Source organism: Diplotaxodon limnothrissa, linkage group LG12, assembly GCF_057381915.1.
Source record: "Diplotaxodon limnothrissa isolate DT_005_m linkage group LG12, D_limnothrissa_male_GT1.1, whole genome shotgun sequence".
NCBI lineage: Eukaryota > Metazoa > Chordata > Actinopteri > Cichliformes > Cichlidae > Diplotaxodon > Diplotaxodon limnothrissa.
Genome location: NC_140607.1, coordinates 34,449,452 through 34,473,940, shown reverse-complemented (window position 1 = coordinate 34,473,940; position 24,489 = coordinate 34,449,452). Strand labels below are relative to the sequence as shown.

At 38.7% G+C, this 24,489-nt stretch overlaps 1 protein-coding gene across 1 annotated transcript in view; it reads right to left on the bottom strand.

The window, feature by feature from the left end:
• The window catches only part of prdm6 (PR domain containing 6), a 123,728-nt gene extending 104,489 nt beyond the window's left edge, over positions 1–19,239 (bottom strand). The window contains exons 1-4 of the mRNA XM_085366860.1: positions 19,199–19,239; positions 16,939–17,678; positions 5,026–5,174; positions 4,102–4,260 (exon numbers count right to left, since the gene is read on the bottom strand). Coding sequence (XP_085222986.1) covers positions 4,102–4,260; positions 5,026–5,174; positions 16,939–17,665 — 1,035 coding nt within the window. The 5' untranslated portion in view covers positions 17,666–17,678; positions 19,199–19,239. The remainder of the gene's footprint in view (positions 1–4,101; positions 4,261–5,025; positions 5,175–16,938; positions 17,679–19,198) is intronic.
• Between the last annotated feature and the right edge of the window lie 5,250 nt (positions 19,240–24,489).

Sequence of the window (24,489 nt, the reverse complement as noted above, 5' to 3'; positions counted from 1 at the left end):
CTGTAGCCACAAATAGACAAATTTGTTGGAAGAGTTTACATTTAACTTCATTCATACCTTTTGGCTTTATAGTTTTTCTGTTTAATGTGTTCCAGATATTTGAAAACACTTAAAAAAAAAAGGGTGGAGCCAGTTACTGGGTCTCCAATAACTGGGTGGATGTTCAGAAGCCAATAAAGCAATTTAATACCAGTTTCAATAAATAATACAATAGAATAGAATGCCTTTATTGTCACTATACAGTTGTACAATGAAATACAGACCACCTCCTACTCAGTGTAAACATGATGGGGGGGGGGGGGGGGGGGGGGGGTACAGTTCTGCAGCACTATGTACATATGGACAGTATTAAAAAAAGGAAAAAACATATATATATATATATATATATATATATATATATATATATATATATATATATATATATATATATATATATATATATATATATATATATATATATATATATAATGCACAATATACAAGACGTAAGTAATATGTAATAAATAGTGTTATGTATATACAGTTGAGTAAATAAACACATAAATAAACAATAAAAACAAGCTGGAGTGAACCAAGACTTTCTCCCTGGGTTGTGGCATTAGTCCTGTCCTTCATTCCTATCCCTTTTTTCCTTCCTTCCTTCCTTCCTTTCCCTGTCCTTTTCAGTCTGTCCTTTTGTTCCTTTTCCCATCAGCTTCACACCCTTCATTATCCCTTTCTTTCCTTTTCCATCTTCTTTGTACACTTTATTTATCCTTCCCCCACCTCCTGCCTTCCTTCCTTCCTTCTCGCCTTTCTTCATTTCTCTGTGCTTTCCATCAGTTATAGCAGCGGTCCCCAACCCCCGGAGTCATTTGGTACCGGGCCATGTGAGTTGAGGCTTAGGTGTGAAATTTATGGTTTTCAGGGTTCTTATCGGTTTTTATCATTATTTTTTATTGTTTTTATCGTTAACTGGGTTTCCCTGGGTCTTTTCCCGTGTGACTTTTTTTTGGTACCGGTACTGGTTTTATTTTGTTGTATTTATCTGCAACACCTTAAAGGCCGGTCCGTGAAAACATTGTTGGACCTAAACTGGTCCGTAGCTCAAAAAAGGTTGGGGACCGCTGACTTAGAGCACTTATTCATTGCTTTTTCTGGCCTTTTCCTTCACCTTCCATCTTACCATCTTTTCACCTCCATCTGACTCTTCCTCCCTTTTCACTTTTTCCATCCAACAAGCAGAAAGGACTTTCTGAAGTTTTAATTAACTCTGTGAATATATTTTAAAATCTATTTATCTATAATAGCATAAATCAGTGAATCAGCATTTTCAGAAAGCTTAAGGTAAGAAATTAGGAAAACTGGACTGTGGGAACTGCTTAACCTACTCAGTATTTATTTTACTTAATTGATTAACTCATCAATGTAGCCCTAAATAAAACTTTATTACAAAAATTACATTTACATCAAGATAAAGTTCAGTTTTAGCGCTCTGCTCCTGACTTCTCTGCCACAGCGCTGGAGTAGGGAGTGATGAAGCTGCCGGTCAGATAGTTCAAGAATTATTCCACCATAAAGTTGGACTCCAGCACTGAGCTCTGCCTCGGAGGGGATCGATTTGTCGAGCAGTAAAATACTGCCGCTCCAGAAAACCCTCTGCTGTTCCACTCAGACGTAACGGTAAGTGTCTTAATTAAAACCGGCTCTTCTAGGATGCCATAGACAACATGACACCAGCTCCCTGATTGGCTATAGGACAAGCATCTCTTCCTGTTTTGGGAGGCGTCAATAAGTGAGTTTAACAACCAGTGAGTTTTAATGGAATCTGTGTGTAAAGCTCCTTCATCAATAGGCCTAATGGCCAGTCGTAGCCTGGCAGCCGGTAATCTGCCGGTTAGAGCTGGGTTATCTGACCAGACCAATTTCTTCAGGGTTAGTGAGTTTAAAAAGCTGGTTTCAGACCCCATGGAGGGTCACTGACAGTTTGTGCCAGGTCCAAATAATGAGCTGCAGCAGCAAAACAAAAATTACATCCAGGATATTCTTACATCTTAGCGCCAGAATATTCAGTTTCTACACTTTGTGTTGTAGATTTCATTTTAAACAGGCAAATTGTCTCAGATTGTCAGTTTTAATTAGCCTTAATATGCAACTAGAACAGGACCATTTAAACTAACTATTTAAAATCAGCTGTGTTCATTATTCATGCTGCACATCAGGACAAAAACAAACTCTTGAAGTCTCCACAATCTTTACCTGATCACAGAAGTGTATAACTGTAGACACCAGACCAGCCCAGGCATCAGGGACAACAGATATAATATTGATATTATGTTCCTGCCTTGATTCACAAAGACATTCGATGGCGCGCTGAGTACAAAGATACACTTCTTTATAGTCTTCCAAAAAGCCAGTAACTACTCAACAGGAAGTGATGGCATCCAATTGTTGAAATAGAGTAGTTCACATATTTATGAAACTGCCCCCTGGTGATGATAAACAGCTACAACAAGCAGACAAGGCTTTGCAAAGCTCTACCAAAAGCATAGCATGTAAAAGGGGAGGTGTAGTAGATGGGTTAGAAAATGACCTGCAGACGTGGTGGTCATAAATAAGTTTGCTGCTGTCTGTCACTTGGCAGATTAGCTCTTGCAGGTCATACTGTTGGGCACAACAGATTTAACTGCAGCTTCATATTGGGTTCAACAGGAGTTAACATGTGAAAGTAAAATCTGCTCAGTGATTGTCTGCATCAGATAAACTCATAAAAACATGTCGTCAGTTTAATCCTCATCACTTTCATGTTCTTTTTTCCCCCCAAGCAAAGACCTGGTGGCCCTGCCGGACTTGGCTGATCATGTCTTCTGTGCCCCCTAACCTCTGACCTGTGATCCTCTACAGCCTCCCACCACCACAACCAGAAGCCCCTCTCCACCCACGCCCACTCCCACGTCCTCCTCCTCCACCTCCTGTCCCACTGCAGCCAACAGCAGAGAGACTGATGTCCGGTCAACCGACGTCTGACTGACCTTTACCAGCTCAGCCACACGGGACTCATCTATCTCTGTGTCTCCCTGCATGCCTCAGTCCACCCTCCCTCGCTCTCTCTAATGCTAATGCAGCTGTTTATAACTGCCACATTGACTTTCTCCTGCCACTGTATGTAAATACAATCTGCTCTGATCAATGGACTGAGAGGTGACATGACGCTGACCACAAGCACACACGCACAGAAAAAAATCCACACAAACAGGCAGACACACAACTAAGTGCAAAATGCGAGAACAGGATGAAATTTAAAAACCTATTATTTGTTGAATTAGTATCAGTTTCCCCCCCCTGCAGAATACAACAGGAACTCCAAATGATGCAAATAATACAATTACTTGAATAGGAAGCCTAACATAAATGAATCGGTCTAACAATTCAAGTTAGTTAATTTAACATTTTAACAAAAGGAAGTCTGGTCCTCATTCCCTCATTTCAAACTATGTGCACATAACATAACCCCCTTCTATATACTTCCATCATGTGATAATGTTGATAATGTGGTTGTGATGCTAAAACCAGTGTTATAGTCACAGATAAACATGAGGCTCCATGAGGACATCCCTGTACTCTCCAAATGTCCGCAAGAGACTACGCTTTATTCCACCAATTGCCCATACATCATACAAGCAGACTCCAAGTGCACATGAAGAACGTATAACAGGCGCTTGACTACGGTTTCATGGTTTTTTCACATGTATGTCAGGATACAAGTATAACCTAAGAGTACCTCCAGCATCTAGCTAGCTATTTGTTGTTTTCCATTTCCTCACTGCACCGCTAAAACTCGATTTAATGAGCTAACCACCTGTAAAAATGCACCATTAATTCCTGGGTAAATAAGCAAAAAGCAACCCCAGTAATGTTATTGATCTCAATTCAAAGATACATTTCAAAATGTGTCTTTACCAGCCAAAAATAATTAATCTTCCTCGTATGGGTTTTGATTCCTGTGCATCGGAGCAGCCATGAATCTTTTTGGAAGGATTTAATGACACTTATTGCACAAATGCACAAAGCCATGAGGCAATCGTGGGTGCACGCATAGATATAAAGCTCTCCCCTCCTTACCTCCCACAGGTGTCGGGTGTTCCTGACCACTCCAGACTGCAGTTTTTCCAGCATCAGGGGGACTCCTTGAAACGGGCCAATCCAGGTTCCCTGAGGGATCCTCTGAGCTGCACAGATTCCGTAACCCAGACCAGGAACTGTGCTGGTGCACAGACACACCTGCATACAGAGGTCAAAACAACGTGACACCAGCAGCTGCAGTCAGCTAAAGGTGAGACGTGTGTAGTTTGTTCTGTAGAAGAATTTACTTACAAACTGTAGCTGTGATTTATTATATCATGGTCTTACAGCAGCCTACTTATCAGACATGTATCACCCAGTGGAAGTACTAGTTTCACAGTATTTGTATAGTTTTATTTATTTATCTATTGTGTGTGTTTTTTGCAGTGACTGTGTGTTGTTGTTTTTTTACTAAGCTATACTTTCCACCACTGACACCTCAATTCATCAACCAAAATGACCCACACCTGTTTGAGCCCAGTTACTGTGATTGACATTGTGTGTGGCCAATAAAAAATAAGCATTCCTCGGGCTTGGACCAGTTGGATACCTGGAAGTAGAGATGAACGGACTTCACCCAGATACAAAGCAGAGGTAGTCATGATGAAGGTAGATGGCAATGGAAAGATAACCAGCAGGGGATTGATGGGCTTACTATGTAGATGTTATGATTATTAAGCTTTTAAAGCTTTTTGGTGGTGTCAAATTAGTAGATAAAGATATTAAATGTTGCTACCAAGTGGGTGCACAATGAGGTACATTTATATGATTACTATTAAATATAATTTTGCAGGCACTACATTGAATTTAAGTATTTTTCAATAAATAATGAACCACTCAAATATCAGAGAAGAAAGGGGGATTTTACTTGCTCTGAACCAAACTGTTTTTAGTTAGAGGCTGCATATAGGAAGTGGGGGTCACCTCTCTGGGCAGGTCTCTCAGCCAATCAGGGATGTCTGGTAGGGTGACAGGTGCTGCCGTGCTGCTGGTGCCGACGAGCCGGCGCAGAGAGTGAAGAGGGCCGTGCATCGGACACTCACCGTTCCTGTTGTCTGCACACATGTCACAACCTGGCAAGGAAAGAGAGACTTTTTAACACCAGCAGATGGAAAACTGAAAACAAAACAACATAACATACCATAACTGAAGACATTTGTTTTAAATATGATGAAACTCATTTTTAAAAGGGCAAAAAGTGTTGTTTGGGTCCTGGCTGCAGGCTTTCAAGTGTTTACACATGTGTACTCTGTCTTCATTTGGAGATCAACACACTTATGAACTGTTGTAACCTTATGACAGCTTGTGTTCCCAGACTTTTAATTAATACAAGAGCATGAAAAATGTGTTGCTTTTGGCACAAAATGTCAAAATCATTTCTCACTGAAGTTAAACTCACTTGTGCTCACTCACTCCTTTAAATTAATATGTTTTGCAGTTTTCTAGTGTTTATTATTTATTGTTGAAAAGAGATAATTTATTTTGAAAATCTAGGAAGTTCCCTGGAATTTCCTTTCAAAATTTATTGAAGTTTTTGTTTTGATAGCATAACAAAATTTCAAAATCCGATTTCTATGTGAACCTTCTGATTTAATAACTGTATGAATGCATTTTATCCGTTTGGATTGTTTATGCAGAATTCCATTAAAAACCTGCAAATTCCATTTTGAAAACACCAATTGAAAAGTTTTAACTGGAAATGTGACTGAATGCTGGCACAGTTATACAGATTTTGTACTGATATATACTTTTTATTAATTACCAGCTATTTAAAAAATCCCCTTAGCACACACATTAAGTCCCAAACCTCCAAATTGCAGTTCATTATGATGTAAGCGGATGAAAGACTGACATATCTTTTTGTATTTTTACTTGTAACTACACGACTGGAAGAAAATCCACAAAGCAGTCATTGCAAATCTAATCTGGAATCTTTATGTAACAGTAAATAAACAGTTTCAGAGTCAAAATTGAAGTACGAATGATTAAATCTTTCTAAGCAGTGGTTAATCCTTCAGACTGAATGAAAAACTGAAACTGAAGAAAAAGCAAAAGAGGAATAAAAAGCAGGAGCCCTGATGAAGTCCAAATGAGGGGGGAAAAGTCCTCTCCTCTGTGTTTTTCCAGGTTAAATGTGGCAAAGAGCGTATTGCTGGGAGTTAGCGAGTGTCAACATTTACTCAGAGATGCAGTCTGACAGTAATGGATGTTAATTGACTGTAGCAACATAATGAGAGATTATTATCTGCGCAGAAAACTCCCACAGAACAGAGCAGCTGAGAGGAACAGGATGTTAATGTTGTTTTTCTTCTGTCTTTCCCAAAATTAAATATCCGTCATTTGATCGACTGACGGCTGCTTTTACACCATGATGGATTGAAGTTAATTAAACCATATTATGGTCATTTATAAAGCAAAAAATGTAACTCTGGGTCACGGTCGAGTAAATGGGAAAAATTCTCCAGGATCCTTGACTTATTAAACCGAGATAAAATAAAAATGTCGCTTTTATTTCAGCTCAGGGGTAAAAGTAAAGTCTGCGACAACGAAAAACACCACAGAGCAGCCACTTAAGATATTTCCTCTCATGACTGCTTCATGCATGTGGGTAAACAAACAAACCAAAGAAAACAAAAGAAATAACTAAGTAAATACATATGTGTGTGTAGGAGTCCCGACACATGAGCCAACAAAAGCTCAAAGCGGAGCCTTGACAAACAGAATAACTGAAGCAGGGAGAAGAAAGATTAAATCTAGATCGCATGGAAAAATGAGAGGATTTTAATAAGGTGCAGCAGCTAATGTTTGGACATAGAGTATGTCTTCATCAGCATGTGAGGAGGCAGGGGGCATGTGGATGTTTAAACTTTTACCCAAAGAAATATTGAACGCTAAGAAGATATATGGAATAACAGAAGAAAAGAAAAGCATCTTGATTTTTTTAGGGTACAAAGAGATCCCAGAGGCCCAGGATTGGAGGGCTCTGGTCTTCACCTGGAACAAAAAGAAGAAAACCACAAACACAAACATGATCTTGAAGACCCAAAGACAAAAAAGCACCAAAAGGAAACACAAATGTGAGCACTGTTACTTAATTTAGGAGAATAGAAAATACATACAGAGTGAGAGTCAAATTTTATATATAAGAGTTGGACATAGCCGCTGTGATGTCACTCTCAGGTTTAATTTATTTTAAATTTCAGCTCCCTTCATAGTGTTAGTAGAAGAGAGGACGGAGAGTTGAGTTGACAGTTGTGCAAGCTGTTGCCTGAGAGTGCATGGGAGACACACAAACCCATCCATCCATTTCATCTTCTACTACTTATCAAGCCACAGGGCAACAGTCTAAGCAGAGATATTATTTTTCGGTCCAAGTGACCAAAATATTTTTGCACCCAGATGTAAATATGTTGATTTCTGCTGTAAAACTTAAAAGATTTATTATGTGAGTCTGTGGAGATCAACTGGCTTTTAGAGCGAGCCTCCAGTGGCCAATCTAGGAACTTCCGCTTCTGTCACTTCCTCACTGGCTTCATTTTTCAGACCCAGAGTTTGTTCCTTACTTTAAACACGCAAAAAGTCCCGGAGACATAAATCTACTGGGGTGCACTGGCCCAAACCTGGGTGCTGAAACCGAACCAGGCCTGTAAGTTGCACATCTGGCCACCATTGTCAGTGCTACATCCATCTGACTGCTAGAAACACAAAGAGTTTGAGGCAATCTCCTGATTCAAACTTGTGATCCTATAAATCTGATGATAAATATCACTGGTTCTCAAGTTTGTGGTGTTCCAGTTTTAGCACATGAGAGGATCCTTCAGAGGGTTGTTGTATTTAAGTTGAAGTTACCCAGGTTTATATTTCATATGTGCGTGTGCGTGTGTGTGTGTGTGTGGTTTCTGGAATAAAAACATAAGAGAAACCACAACAATAAACAACAATGCTTTGGCTGAATAGGCCTTTATGTCATCTTTGCAAGCTGTCAGTCCTGCACGGCTGTCGATATCTTTAAGAATAAAAAAAAAACTAATACATATAATAAAACTACTATAATGCCAAGAAATTAATATGCTTACGCTACATTGGATGTTTCTATCTGAAGCACACGAATGAACCACATTTTACCAACGAGTCTATCAAAACACATCAAATCACTGGACCTTCTGCTTCGACACTGAAATAACAAATGTAAAGCATATTTACATGTTAACTAAAACATACAATCCCAAACATCTCCATCAAACAGAGATCAAACAAACTATGAGCCAGGTTATCAGTTAACCCCTCAGAGGAGCTGATGGACTCCTGACATGTGTGCACACACGCTGAGAGAGAAGAAACTGTGGTTTATGAATCTATGAACTACAAACCTTCTTTACAGAAACAATACAACAAGATAGCAGGGAATATAATTGTGGCTTATGTATACTTTTTTCCTATTACTTATCATTAACACATACTTTTACATGTAAGTAACTTTATAATCGATTCATAAACACACAAAAAAATCCCAATCCTATTGTAATGTATACTAGTCAAATCTAATTATACATAAAAAGTAATAAAACTAAGATTTAAATTAATTCATGCTAAATATTACAGGATATGCTGTGCGTCAATACACTAGAACCAATCCTTTTTGGACAGCCAAGACCATTGTGGAGATGCACAGTTCCACACTTAAAGAAAATTAAAGAAAGCATAACAGCGCTAACACTGAATACAGACTGTCAAGCAAGATGATGGAGGGGTGAGGATTTTGGATCGTTTGATGCTGCAGTCATTGAGTAATAAAGTACTCCAAAGTCAAATATGAGGCCATCTGTCTGAAAGCTAAAGAAAGTAGGAAATTAGGATTGCTGTGCTTCATCCTAAGCACAGCAGCAAGTCTACAGCAGACTGGCTGAATGAAAGGATGTGAAGGGACTGTCATAAACAAATGCCCACAATGAATGAAAGCAACACTGTAAAAAGTTGGGCCATTGCTCCACAATGATGTGAATACGGATAAAGTCACATGGGAAAATAGCACTACAAGTTATTGCCAGTAAATGTGGTTCTACAAGCTATGTATGTTTGTTTTCACGATTGCATGTCTTTTTCACATGACTGTATGCAACACACACAAAGATGCATGCTCATATTAAATGTGACAAAGATGTAATGCGGTCAGAATATGTGTGAATATCCTTGTAAGCCAAAAGCTCAGACTTCAGACTGCTCTAAAGGCTCAATTCTGTATGATGACATAAAGATATCCCCAATATGTCATCTGAGACACTAAAGCTCCTTGACCGTAAGACCTTGTTTTTATGAACGTGACCCAATCAGTAGAAAGTTAGCTGAAAGGGGGAGGAGCTAAAATTGTTTGCCTTGACAGATGATTGGTGATAATATCACCAGATGCGCCAAGGTCCAGAATGAGATAAAGATTGTTTATTTTAAATAGAGTCCAAGAACACAGGTCCCCCTTTAATTTGACTCTGTTGTTATCACTACTGAGACTACGTCTGATACTGCTGCTAATTCACTGCATACAGGAGCAGACTTAAATCTGTAAAAGTGTCATTGGTGAACATATCTTCTGTTTCTTCTCTATCCTTCACTCCTCTCTTCCTCTCTTCCAGACTGATGAACTGGCTGTGAACTTGTTATGGCATGCTCTCCTTGCTACCCATCATTCAACCTCAGTATTCTGTTGCATCCATCGCCAGTGTTTAGACAGCTCCGCTCTGCCTCTGATCCCCGAGCTCCTTCCAGTGAAAATGGCTACAGGCACTTCTTATTCTGCTGCTTTATGAAGTGTTTTGTTCTCATAAAAAAAGATTTTTTAATAAGTGTGTTTGACTTTGATATCTCTTATCTCTTTATTATCTCTTTAAACTCCACGCCGAGTTATTAATCTGCTCCATTTACGTCTTAGTAACAAGCATTTTCATGTTTTGAAACTTTAAGGTGCCTCTTTCAGTCTCCACAGTTTTTCTTATGTCACTCTGATCTTCAGCAATAACTGTAAGAGTAATATACATTTTGTGTTATTTCCTGACTTTCTGCCATTACAAGCATCAAAGAGCAAGAAATTTGAGTTTCGGTGACTTCTCTTTGGCAAAATCATCACATTTGATAACAGCTGTGGATGTTAATAGCACAGCTGTGAGTCCAGAGGAGATGGGACCACACAGTGAGGCTTATACTTACTTCTTCTACGACCAGAACTATACTGCTACACTTTTTAGCTCTCAGTTATCCTCTTTAGGTTAGAAGGAAGTGGTTATAGAAGCAGATATTTCTCTCAGGATTTTGCTTTGAGACTATAGATATTAAGTGGACACAAAAAGACATTCTGCTGTTACACGTGTAAAACACTTTTTTGTTAGCTATATCAACTGTCATGTGGAGTTTGTGGTGAGTCTTCTGCCTCCTAGTGGTCATAAATTAGATGGTACAGCTTTAATCTATTACATCAAAGTGAACTACACACATATATCCTTCAGCATCTTTAATATAAAGCCAGAAATACCTTCTTAAAACAAAGGCATATATTGCATTGAGTGTCTAATAGTTTGTCTTAATTTTCTAGATCAGGGGTCGGCAACCTGCGGCTCTTTAGTCCTTATAGTGCGGCTCCGTGTGGTTTGGGAAAATAAATTAGAAGTATTTAGCTGAAGTGTATTTTATTTATGTTAGTTCTTTTTTAACTTGTAGTTCTAAATTGGAAGATTATTGTGATATTGAAATATAAAAATACTATTATATTCTTTTATTTTTTCATCGCTCAAAATAAGCGTCACACTCGTGGAAGCCAGTGTACCCACCAAAACGCCGTGCATTTATCAAGACTTTCAACCCCAGGTAGGCCAATTATGGACCTTCAGATCCACATTATATCAGCAGCTGTTCTCCACCGTGAACTATGTTAAAAACAAACACCGCTCACGCCTCACAGATGACAGCTTACAGTCCTGCGTGAAGATGAAAGTGACTTCGTACAGCCCCGATTTGCAGACGCTGTGCGCAGAGGTTCAGGAGCAGAAGTCCCATTGTAAACATATCACGGCAGACCCGACGATGTTTGCATGAACATGCTTTTCAGCATCTCTTTATTGACCACTTTTCACACACGGTTGCTGTACGCATACAGCTGTAGCTTTTCAGCTCACAGCCCGACACACACCAACACAACAGCATAGATGGCACAGACGTTAAGGCGGCGAGGCGTGATTGCGGGTGCCGCTCAGGTGCGTCCGCCTCCCCTGCAGCGGCGCTGCAGACCACGCCCCGCCACACACATTAACCAGGTAAAATACATATTTAGGCAGAATTTTGCAAATATCTATTTTTTATCTTTTAGCAGCATAGTGCTTTTTTTTTTCAACTATTTTTTAAAAGTCAGGTCAAGGCTCCAAAAGCCCAAAGGCGATATGAGGGTGGCAGCACAACAGTTTTTGTTTGCTACATGGATCATTTTAGTTCAGCTGGGTGTCTTTCCTTTTGTTATATTTCTTTAAGAGTTCAAAATGTGTTAATTACATAAATAAAATGTAATTTTCTCTGTAGCACTTCATGGATTTCATAAGCAACACATCTTAGTTGTTCACACAAAGTGGCTGTAGAGGCAGAGTCCACTTAAAAACTAAGAGTTGTTGTTGTATTAGGGACAAATTCAGACTCCAAAGTCAGCATTTGCCCAAAGAGTGAGGTTTATAAGTGAATAAATATATATTTCTGTAACATATTCAGTATTCTTGAGTTTGTTCTTCCACCTTGTAGTGGTCAGAAATCCTTGTGGACATCTTAAAAACACATTTAGGTAGAAAACCCTTCTCCTGTTTTTGGTTCTCCTTTTAAAATAAAAATAAAAATGCTTGTACAATCATAAAATATATACATAAAAACTATTAACATTCTGTGATTCTTTTCTTTTTCTTTTCTCAAAACCATTTGAAAGACAGAGGTGTCGTCCTGTGTCCAGTCTGGGAGGTCTACACTTTATGTATATACATGTTAAACATAACAGGCTTGACTGCTGTACTGTAACTATGAATTTCATAAATGCAATTATTTATTTTTCTTCACTTGAATTACATCGATGGAAGAATATCAAGGTCTTTAAATGATTTTCTAAGACAGGTCTGGTTTAAATCTTTCAACCCTCTTTATTTCCACGATTGATCATAATCAGGAAAATCAGCTCTGTGAGGTCTTTCTGAGCAACATCAGCTCTTACACAGAGAATAATTGTATCTGGAGCTCTGTAATATGATGGCTTTTTGTTTTTTGTAGGAGAAACACATATCAAACACAGGAAATACTGTCATGGTTTAATATTAAACATGTCAACAAACCATGACAGGTTTAGATTTTAAATATTTAATGAAAACCACAATCTTTTACTAACATGCATGATTCTGAATCCTTCTCCCTGCATCAATGTAACCAGATGAGACATAATCCAGGCAGCAGTCACAGCATGCTGCCTTTAAAATGCGATCGCAGCATCAGTCAGAACTCTATGCATGTGATTTTTCAAGAATTGGATTTGCACAGAGCATACGTGACGTACTGCTTGCTCCTCGTCTTTACAGAAGGTTTGGATTTCATTTCAAGCCTCTCATTAGCACTTAAAGACAGTAAACAACAACTTAACCTGCAAGCTTGTCGGTTAGAGAGAGGTTAAAGTGTGATTTGCATTTAATATCTGTCACACAGTATAATGTCTGTGCTAAAGTTGTTTTGAGTGACTCCACACAAACTGACAGAGGCTGAAAACCAACATACAAGCAGTCAGAGGTCTGTGTGTGTGTGTTCAGCAGTTATTAAATTACTGTAAAACTGTCAGCTGGTATTAACTCCAGATGTAACTCGGAAGAACTGATCTGTGTTTCCTATCAAAGCAGAATGCATCCCAGCTGGCTGATAACTTCCAGCCATTTTTGCTGTTGGGCAATCGACATAAAGCTTTAAAATTTATGTATGTATTTATTGAACATAAAATTCCAGCCTCTTTATGTTTTCTTTCGGTTTGTTTTTCCACTTCTGCTCAGTCACATCAAACTGATGTGAACACAGATGACTTAAACATCTAAAGGACTGGGGGAAATATGGCTGGAATTTAATTTATTAAAAATTATTAATATTTTATTAAATTAATAACTAAAAATGTATATATTTAGGCAATAAACCAAAGGAACTAATTGTATGCTAATCCGCCAGCATGTTAGGTAAGTCTGCTTGATTTATCTGTATTTTTTGCTTGTAATAGCAGCAACTAATGGAAGAATTTGTCATTTATTGATCATTTTTTAATCTAGAAGTAGCCAAGAATCTGTGAATACTAACATTATGATTTTTAAATACAAATGAGTCACAATCCAAATGTTTGAGAACATTTTGACTCATGTAACAAACTCACAAATTTTGGAGCATTTAAAGAACTCGGTTTTCTCACCACCAGTAGTTTTACTCAGTCTGTTGAAAAAAACAAAAAAAAATCTCTTTGGAAAATATTTTTATAAAGTCTTAAAAACTACCTCGAATGATGTCACAAAGGCATCCTCATGTTTATCCTGGGTTAGAAGCTTCTAACAGAAAGCTCATGTAACAAAAGCAGACTGTGATGGGCTAATGAGAGGTTATTCCATGGCATAATGGCAAATGTGGGATCCAATGTTGCTGGACTTTGAGGTACACCAAAGATTGATCTGTGAAAGCTTTAAACTGTTTTAATAATTATTTAATTTAATAATCATTCAATGTTTGGAGAAAAAAACATCTTTTAACTGATCAATCAATTAGAAAATAGTGAAAAAACAACAAAAAAAACAAGTGACCCTCTCTTCTTACATGTAAGAGGTAAACATTTGCAGTTTTCCTCTCTCAAAAAACAATCATTTTAATAATAACTTCATTTATTTTAAACTGTATCAACATATGGCGAGCTAGACCTTCAGTCAGACCCGCATTCTGTTGGTGGATGCTTTCTACATTTATTCTTCTATTAGTGCGAGAGAGAAAAAAACATTCTACGTTTTTGAAAATATTTATCTAAAGACGTAAGAGCCCTAAAAAACCAAGCGTGAAAATCAGTGCCATAAATATTCAGATAGAACCTGTTAGCATAGCAAAGAAGGATAAACGACTTGCAGTTATTGAACTTAAATAAAAATAAAAATAATAAAAAAAATACCCCCCCCCCCCCCCCGCCCCACCCACATTAAATAAGTAAAAACGTAAATGGATAATAATTAACCATCATCATCATTATCATCATTATTATTATTATTATTATTACTGTGATTAATAATCGAGCTGTGACAGTGACACATGAAGGAGTGCGTATGTGACTGCTTTATCTACACCCCCACTCCACCCACTCAAGCACACACGCGCGCGCGCGCACACACCCAGGAGACCTCAATACGACCGTGTTGGGATGATAAATAGCGGGCCGGTAGGTCGGTGGATCGATCCCCCCTCCTCCTCTCTCACTCTCTCCCTCTCTCTCCCCTCCACAAACACAAAACTATATACGGCAATTAATTCCTGCTTGTCCCTCCATCCCTCATCGGCCCTGCCGGCGCGTATCGACTCAGATTACTGCTGATGGTCCGTTTTATCACCGCGGAATATACGCGCTCACACACACACACAATCTGCGTGCTGTTTAGGATCGCTGCCATAACGCCTGAAAGCAGAAGCGGCGGAGATGAATCCCGAGGTTACGGCACAGACGCCAAAGCGCCAGATTACAGGATTATTACAGCAGAACGAGACAGAGCGGTGACGCTGCAGCAGCAGAGAGCACGAAGTTTAACGTTTAAAGCAAAAGAAATAAAATGAAGTCCTCGTTATTCTCCTGCAAATTCTGAACACTTAAAAAAAAAACCCAATGAGATCCGACTGAAATTAAGATGGATCACGGTGCAGCCACTTTAAAATCACCTTTTTTGTGTGGGAATGTTCTGGAAGTCGGAGATTAGAGTAATCAAAAACGGACCTTTTTTAAAGCAGTGAGCGAAAAATTCCTCCATAATGTTAGAAATGTTGTGAGGACATTAAAATAAAACTGCGCGACAGCAAAATAATAAGAATCGGGCTAATAAATGATTAAATTACAATAATAAATAAATTCTGACTGTAATGTTAAACTAATGGCAAACAATGCGATTTCAAAAACTTAAATTACGCTTGAACAAATCTGTTCAGTTCAGGATTTAACTCACTCGGTGAAAGTTTGATTATATTCAGAGGGTAATGCACATCACAACAGAAAACTGAATCACTGATATATATGAAATTAGAAGCATTTTTCTGGGTATTTAAGTGATTTCCTGGGGTAGATGTCAAACTTTCCGAAACTTTAAATCAATCTCCACGTGCACAGCGGCTGTTTTCAGCGCTGAGCCTCCACCGTGAAGTATGCGTGTGTGTGTGTGTGTGTGTGTGTTTCTTTTAACGGGACGTCCCGACAGCACTGAAGAAACGCACCTCTAGGCCAGACTGGCGAGATTTTAACCGGCGTGTTCGTGCGTCTTTTACGCATGACAGCGCCTCGTCGATATCTGTGTAAACGTGTGCGAGGATTCACAGCCGATATCGAAGCTGGAGTTTAGTCGGCTTTAGAGTGAAAAATATCCGTTTTTAAGGCGGATGAAGATTGTCTTTTTTCGAAGAACACAAAAAAAGTAAAAGTGAAAAAACATTAAAACTAAATAAAACTAAGAAAAAAAATCTCTAAATGTTTCTATTTTTTAATATAAAATTTTATTACTTTTCGGGAAATAATCCGCAGCTTTGACCGGAGTGAAATGACAGCGCACTCTAATAAACACCCTTAAATGGTGCGTGAAGGCCGACAGGTGCAGAGAAAAGAGGCGTTTGTTTTTTAACATAAGATCCAAATGGACTCTGGTTAATATTAACTGTGAGCTGCAGGACTGCTGCTGTCTGAGAGCGTGATCCCAGGCCAGGCTGCTGACCTTTGACCTCTGACCCTCCAAGCCAACCACTATCCTCTCCTTCCAGCTCCTACTGTCCAGCACCGCAGCTGTCAAACCAACTGTAACGTCTCACACAAGTGCTGCATGACACGCTTTAAAACTGCAGTGAATGAAATTAAGTCTTACATTAGTTAAATCATGTTAGATTTGCTCGTAAACTTAAGTTACAAGTTTACTGCACTTTAATGACCAAATAAATCTGAAATTATGTGCAGTTTAAGGAGTGAATCACATGTCGAGTGATGGAGGAGATTTAAATACATCCTTTTATTGGGAATTGTCTGTATAAATTATTGTAATTTTAAGAGGTTGTTTAGGTGGAAACCGATGCTGGCAGCATGCCACATATGTGTGTATTTTGAAAGAAATGCCGCAAAACAAAAGAGAAAATTATTGTGGTCCAAAAGAGCAGACGTTATGTGTTAATTTATCTTTAAAATTATAAAATATATATTTTAAAAGATTAGTTATAACTTTTCAAAAACGAATAAAAAATTTTTTTGCAGTAATAATACATAAATATTCATGGGAAATTATAGAAATAAGCAATTTTTTAAAATAAAAAATTATAATTAGCAACACTCAGTGGTTAAACATTTTATTAAAAATTTGTTATTTTAGTTGTAATAATAGGATTAAAAAACACCTGAAACGCTGAGCAGATGATTTTAAGCCCGACAGAAACACTACAGTGTGATTATAAGTACTTGATAGTTAAACACTGAGTACACCAAAAGGTCAAAGGTCATGGTCGAGCGCCATAGAAGGATTGTTAGAACTGAAGATTACAGGACTGCTTCTCTAAATAAAGCGTGTGTGTCAGTGTGTGTGTACGTACGGTTGTTGAGCTCTCCCGTGTGGTTGCTCAGCGGGATGATCTCCATCCTCTGCTGTCCGTACAGATAGTAGTCCAGCTCCTCTGCCGTCAGCTTGAACCTCGTCACGGTCCCTTTGCCGCCCTCCTCGCTGCCTCCGCTGCTGCTGCTCTTCACGCTGGACGACACCACTCCAACCCCCACCCCTCCGCAGCTCTGCTCTTTGGCCTGATGGAGGAGCCCAGCTGCTGGGTTGAGCCCCTGCGGGTTCTCTGGAGGGACCACCACCACTAGATCTCCTCCTCCGCCTCCTCCTGGTCCTCCTCCTCCTCCTCCAGGACCTCCAAGTCCAGCGCACACTGGGGCCAATGCCTGCCCAAAAAGTGCGATCTGCTGGGGCACAGGCAGCTGGGAGAGCCCTGCATTGGTGGAAATGGAGATGGAGGTGGACGGAGTGAGGGCTGCCGCTGCGGCTGCTGCTGCGGCTGCTGCTGCTGCTGAAGAAGAAGCTGCTGAAGAGGAGGAGGAAGAAGAAGAGGAAGAAGTGCAGTGCGTGGAAGCTAGGAGGTGGCTATGCAGGCGGGACGGGCGCATGGTGTCAATAGGGATGGAGAGACGGTCAGGTGGGGGTGGCGGAGGAGCCAGAGGAGCTTTTAGCTGAGCCTGAGGGAACAGCTGCTGCCAGTGCTGCAGGTAGGACGGGTCCACCTTAAGGAAGGCCGAACCGCTCGGGTCGCCCGGCTTCAGCATGGCTGTCCACTGACTGCTGGGAGGAAACATCAGAGAGAGCGGCATCAATCATCAGGATCAAAAAACATATAGAAACATTCAAGAGGTCAAAACATGAAGCGCTGAACATGCAGGGGTTCCAGTTTGTTCACTTCAAACACGAGAAATACAACAAGTGTCAGATTCACTACAGACAAATTTTTTTAATTGTGTGTTTAATTAATTTTTAAACATATTTGACAACTTTAGTGAGACATTTATGACTTTTTAAAAGATAAAATCAGTGCTTTAAGTTACTGCGTTTTTACATAAATCAGTTTTCAGGGACTTAAGAGAGAGCTCCACTCCAGAACTCAACTGATGACCGATGTGTTTGCTTGATTTTTTTTCTGCAGAATTCAGTCTCATTGCTCATTTCAAAATCTACAACAGATCACATCTGATTCACACTTTTTTTTTTTTTTTACCAGAAAGCGTTTTGTTTCAAACAATTTATTTTCTGAGGATTCATCCAAAATTATATTTGTGTTAAATTTGTGAGCACATTGAACATCAGCCTGCTGATCGATAATGTTTTTTTTTTCTTTACTTTTTTTCCTTTTTCTTGCGTTTTGTAAAAATTGTAAATGTAAAATGGTGCAAATTGCATTGAAATGTTTTAGGTATAAAGTTTAAAATGACAATTTATCAACATTACATGTAGTCTGAGTTTTTTTATCTATAAATTTACAAAGCAGGTGTTTCACTTTTCTACAACTTTGATTGCAAACCAAATCTCAAATAAATATGTTTCACAGTCTGGCTTCTGCTCTCCTTTCAGTCACCCTAATGTGTTTTTAGGCTTCAAACAAGCTAAAAAGGATAAAATCCGATACAAAATTCCAAATTTAAATTTATACCCGTGTTTATAATTAAAAAAGAGTGAGAGGGTCATGCTTCAGATGTTTTTGGTGATCATGCTGAGTTTGTTCAGTCTTAAATACTCCACTGGTTCAACCTGAATTCTTTCACAGAGGAATTTCAAAGGTGGATGTCCACACTGGTGTGTTTTTTGTTTTAAAAAAAAGAAAAGAAAATCTGCAGATCTAAATTCCAATGATAAGAATTAGGTACGATTCTACACATCTTAAGAAGACATTATTAGAAAGTAGAAAGAGTTTTTATAGTGGTGAATATTGGCGAATATTAAAAAGAGGAAACAATTACATCCACTGAAATAAGCAGACGTAAACGATGTACAAATAAAATAATCTTCTGTATGACTTAAAATAAAATGATCTTATAACTGAATTGTTTGCCTCTATTTGCAGTTTTTTTTTCTTCTACGTTCTTTTTAAAACTCGTGACGAATTAAGTCTCACCAACCAAATAAAAGCATTCAGTGTGGAACATAAACTTCGAACACCAATAAAACACCAAATATAAACTGACTTCTGCCTCCTTCCTCTGCTCCGCTGTCTCTGTCTCGGATGGTTTGTTTTAGCGCGGATTTTACGCACACCGAGCGCAAAAAAACGCGTTAGAAAAGCCAACAAAAGCCGTTAACGCACTCACGTTCACACTTCCGAGTAGTTTACAGTGTAAACCAGTTCGTGATGAATAGTTTCATCTGAATAAGTGAGCAGATGATCCGGATAAGTCCCTGGAAGCTCGGCGATCTCGCGTGCTGATCAAGTCCAAGCAGAGGCAGCGCTCGGCGGGCAGAGACGCGGAGAGGCTCCGATAGGTTTTGCTTGGAGTTCCCTTTGATGTTTTCCCTTTCTTTTTATAACGTGAAAGTTGGCAAAGCAGCAAAGCCTTACAGTTATCAGAGTGTGTGCGGCTCCTGGGCGCCGATTTCCGGGCAGCGGTGGAAGGTTTGTCCCTCCTCCGGGCTGCGGTGAACCATCGAGAGGAGCCGGGACAGTCCGCTGCGTCCAGCGCGTCTCCGGAGCCAGAACTACCGGAGAGTGTTCTACACGAGTCTCTCTCTCCCACCCCCTCTCTCTCCACTTCCATTCACTTATCCTCTCTCCTCCTCTCTCTCCGCTTTTCTCCATAGTCTCTCTCTCTCTTTCTCCCTCAAATTCACACGTATCCTTTCTCTCTCACTTCTCTTTTCTCCATCCTCCTTTTTCTCCAAACACTCAGTTTTTACTATCTCCCTCCTTTCCCCCCTTTTATTTCTTTCATGTCTTCTTTACAGTGCTTTGCTTCAGACTGGACTCTTTTTACTTCATTCAAATGATCTTTATTGACACTATGAACAAATGCCAATATGGTGAAAGCAGCACTGGCTACATGCAAACCTCTCTCATGTGTCTATCAAAGGTTGCTGGTGATTTGTAGTAAATCAGTTGAGCACACCTTTGTGTGCTAAAGATTTGAGTTTGTACAACTAAGCAGTTTTTCTTTAAATCAGTGCAGTTTGGTTCATCAACCAAAGGTAACTGAAAGTTTTTCAAATATCAGTTCGGTACATATACTTTGTTACCCCTGGAGGTCATAACACCCCGTAACCCTAATAAAGAAATGCTGTTTGTTCACTAATGTCACTCAAAGCTGACAGAGCAGAATCATTCCACTTCCTACTCATTGCCCAGCAGATTGTTCTTGATGTACAGAATCACAAAAGATTTATAGTTTTTTCCAAAAACAGTACAGATAATGACTAAGTCATGCTAAAGTAAACATCTTTGAGCAACATCTTTGCAAATAGGAAAAAATAACTTTCTGGTGACTGGATTTATTCTTTTTTTGCAAGTAGTGTCGGCGACCAACTAGTACCCCAGAGGTGAAAGGTGTTGCATGCTCAGCCTCTGGGGGACCGCAACATGATTACACAGGTCACTTGGTGGGAGGCAAACTGCCATTCTACAGCAACTACATCACTCTTTGTGGAAGAAGTTCAGACTTTCTGTTTCAACTCTATGGGGTTCTAGCTAGATTATGAACATCAGTAGTGAAAGCGAATTTCAGATTTTTTGTGTATGTAGACATCAGCAGACTTATGCTTTTAACAAATCTGCTACTAATGAGGTTTCACTGCAGCAATGGAGGCTATGTCTACAACCTGGATTCTCTATGTAGACAAGCAATCACATCCATAACCACAAGAGGTCTCTTCTCAGGAAAGATTTTTTTTTTAAATTCGTATAGTTTTTGAGCTTCTTGTCAGTTATTTTTCATTCTCCTCATTCATCCACCGAAGAACTTTCAACAATCTAAAATCTTGTTTTTCTGATATTTATTTTTATTTCTGATCTTATAGGTGGTCATTCTGCCAGTTCAAATCGCTCAGCTTTCATCCACTGTGTGTCTGTGTAATGTATGTATGTGTGTATGTGTATGTATGTGCGTGTGTGCGCACGTGTGTACCAGTGAAGATAAGACAGATTACAGCCGAGCTCATTGTGTTTTGGGTCTGACTTGTTATCCATGACCCCAAGCTTTCCCACCCGTCTGCTTCACAAACACGCACACGCACGCACACACACACACACCTACACACGTAAAGCATACAGTATGTGTGTGTACATCAGTCATTGTAAGCTGCTGTGGATAAGAACAGCTAAGAATCAGCTAAATGCCTGAAAATGTAAATGTGTGTGTGTGTGTGTGTGTCAGTATGAGTGTGTGTTGTTATGACTGGCGTCGCCCTGACAGGACCCATTTGTCATCCTCGAGACCTCTGGTGGATTGATAACGAACAAAAACACAAACATAAGCGTCTGAAAATGAACTCTTGTCGGCTTAAAGCGACTTTTTCAGCATGGAGGAATGTGGAGCAGCAACAGCCCGTCTGATTGGCTGAAGCACAAGTTCAGGGTCGACAGTAGCCCGCAGAAAAGCGCAGGGTTGGTAGTTCAAATCTAGGGTCTTCTTACATGTAATTTTTCACCTCCAAGGAGGTAGGTCCTTATTGTTAGGAGATTGGTTTTTTTTTAACGTGGACTCAAAAAGGCAATTTTAATCACAACATCAGTCAAAATGTCCTTGTATGGTTGGTTGTTCAATTTGATGAAAAAGGAATATTGTTTTAACAGTGAAGGAAGCCAGCAGCACTGCAGCCCAATCCAACTTCTTTACTTCCTTTTTCAGTGATTTGTGTGTCTTGTTCTAAGGAATTAGCTGTTAGTCACTGCTGAAGAGTCAAATCGCTGGCATGACACTTCCTTTTAGATCTAAGGCTTTTCTTTTTTTTGCATCCAAATGAACAATACCGATGAATTTTTAGTGCTGAGTTTTAATAAAACGAAGAAATCCATAAAGCTGGGAAAAAACAACCTGAGCATTATTGTTTACATTTCAGTGACTTTTAAGACTTCCTGCTCCTGGCAAAAACTATACAACTATACTAGTGAACAAAAAATATTTGGTGCATTTTACATTTTGAGTTTAACTGCAGGCCAAAAATGTCATGATTATAATAGTTAATATTAGTTTTACACTTACAGATTAATTTGTTCAATTAATAAACTACATTTTACAATGCTAGCACTTGTCTCAGATTTGTTTTTATTTTATACAACAATAACAATGCACAAATATATAAAATTAAAACTCCACATTCCTATTGGAGAATTACAACACCTCATAGTTGCATAGACGAGAAATTCTTTTCATTCAGTTTTCATTCTTATCTATATAAAAGTAAATAACTGCAGCCACAAAACAACATCAGCTGAGTTCTTCAGTCTATGAGCTAAACTTCCTTTGCTACACTGAGCAGGAAATTGCGCCCTCTACCAAATATGTTTATTTTGGTCCTAGCTTACTTCGCCACTAAATAATTGTCTGGGACAAAAAGAGCCCAGTGTGAGGAAAACTAAGCCCCAAATGCACCTTTAAAGACGCCAGAGATGATCTGAAAGTTCACTTTACTATTTTTTTCTCATGTTTCTTATGTTCTGTTATGAATTATTGTAAGAATTTATAATTTATCATAACATTTTACATTTAAATGCTGGCTTCCTCTTCACTGTGCTCGCTGTGTACAATAGTCAAAAAGCTACACTTTGTGCATTTGTTCATCATAGTTTTTTGCCCTCTTGTGTGTACAGACTGTTGACTGACAATATATTGTTTTAACTTGTTCATAAACATTACCAATGATAAGATAGTGGAGGTATTTCAATGTGAGATCAGAAGATTGCACATAAATAACACACCGCTTCTGTCATGTTTTGGTTGTTATACTGAGGTCGTTTGTGGTGTTAAATGAGAAAAACGTTTAAAAAAACCCACACAAAGTAATGGTAAATGTGAATATTATTCCTATACACTTGTTATTGTCATTGTCAACTGTTTAATTTCATCTTTGAAAATGAATTTTTAGCATTTATTTTCATCCAGTTATGATATTGTAACACCATTCACTGGAACAAATTCATAATATTTTATATAAAGGTCTTTTTTAACATCAGCATGACTCCCACTTTAAGCTAAACTGAAGCTGTGGTGTTTGTTTTTATCATTACAAATGTAACATTGAAGCAAATGTTCCCTAACCAGCAGATATAAATGATGAATTCATGGTGCTTTTTATTCTAAATGTACATTTCTTATATTTCTTCTCCATCACCATCATTTTTAGTTCATAGTTTTGATTCGTCTCCATAATGCCGCGGGGGATTTTCCATTCCAGACAGAATGCATAAAGAAAGAAAAGAAAAGGGGGAAAAACAGAGCAGGAGTAGAATTAGGTGTTTTCATCCATTGATTAATGACTTTCTAAAGCAAAGCACATCGAAAGGAGCCGGACGATCAATAAATTAACTGCCCAAATTCATCATTTTCTACAACAAAAGCTAATTATTTAGACGGCTGCAGGAAAGGAAAAAACACAATATAAACAAGAGTTCATTTAGCAAAGCTGTGTATTCCTGCATGTGAGAACATTGCAGGAATGCAAGAGGAGTTTCATTTTCAACAGCGACATGGACGCAGTTTAACTTTAGATTACAATTATTTAAAAAACATGCAAACTCAGATATGGCCGTACAATAACTGCGCAGTAATGTATATTAAAGGATAAAAGATAAGTGTAAATAGAACCGATACAAATGAGTGGCAGCAGACCTCAGACGAGAATCATCCTATGAATGTAGCCATCCATGGAAAAAATGAAAACTGTCCACTGCAGTTACCTCCTTTGATTCTCATGCTGTACTTTTGATTGTTGATGTATTTTATTTATTCATGTATTTATTTATTGAGTTGTTGTTTTCTCCTTGGCACACGGGTACATCTTAGGCCCCTGAGGGTTCTTATCTATATCAGAAGTTCTGACATCATCTTGTTACCTAGCAACCACCTAGCAATGAGCTAAAATGGCCCATTTTCTGCATTTATTCAGCTATAACCTCATAAAAGCAGTGTATCATTTTTATTTCTTAACAATAACATCTAATTTTTAAAATTTCTCTCAGTGTGATTAAGTATATCAGTTTGCCAACAGCACAAACAGGCCAAGCAGGGGCATGCACGAGTGTTTTTGAAAAAAAAGATTGCTTACAATGAGATGCTTGAAATTAATGAAGTGAATAAGAGTCTTCTCGTGTATACGGTACAGTCCCTGATACCAGTGAATATAACTTACACCACTGATATGTTGTTATAATGGCATAACTACATGCAATAATATATATTGTCTTTAAATATAAAGTTGCTTCCAGAGAGCAGACTTCATGGTAAAAATGGCCACATGAGGACATCCTCATATAGATTTTACACAACATTTTATCCACTGTGTTACTAACGAGGTCATCAGCCTGAATTCTCTATGTAGACACGTAATCACATTTATGACCACAAGAGGTCTCTTCTCAAGGAAGATAAAAACACTTTTAGTTTGTTTGTTTGTT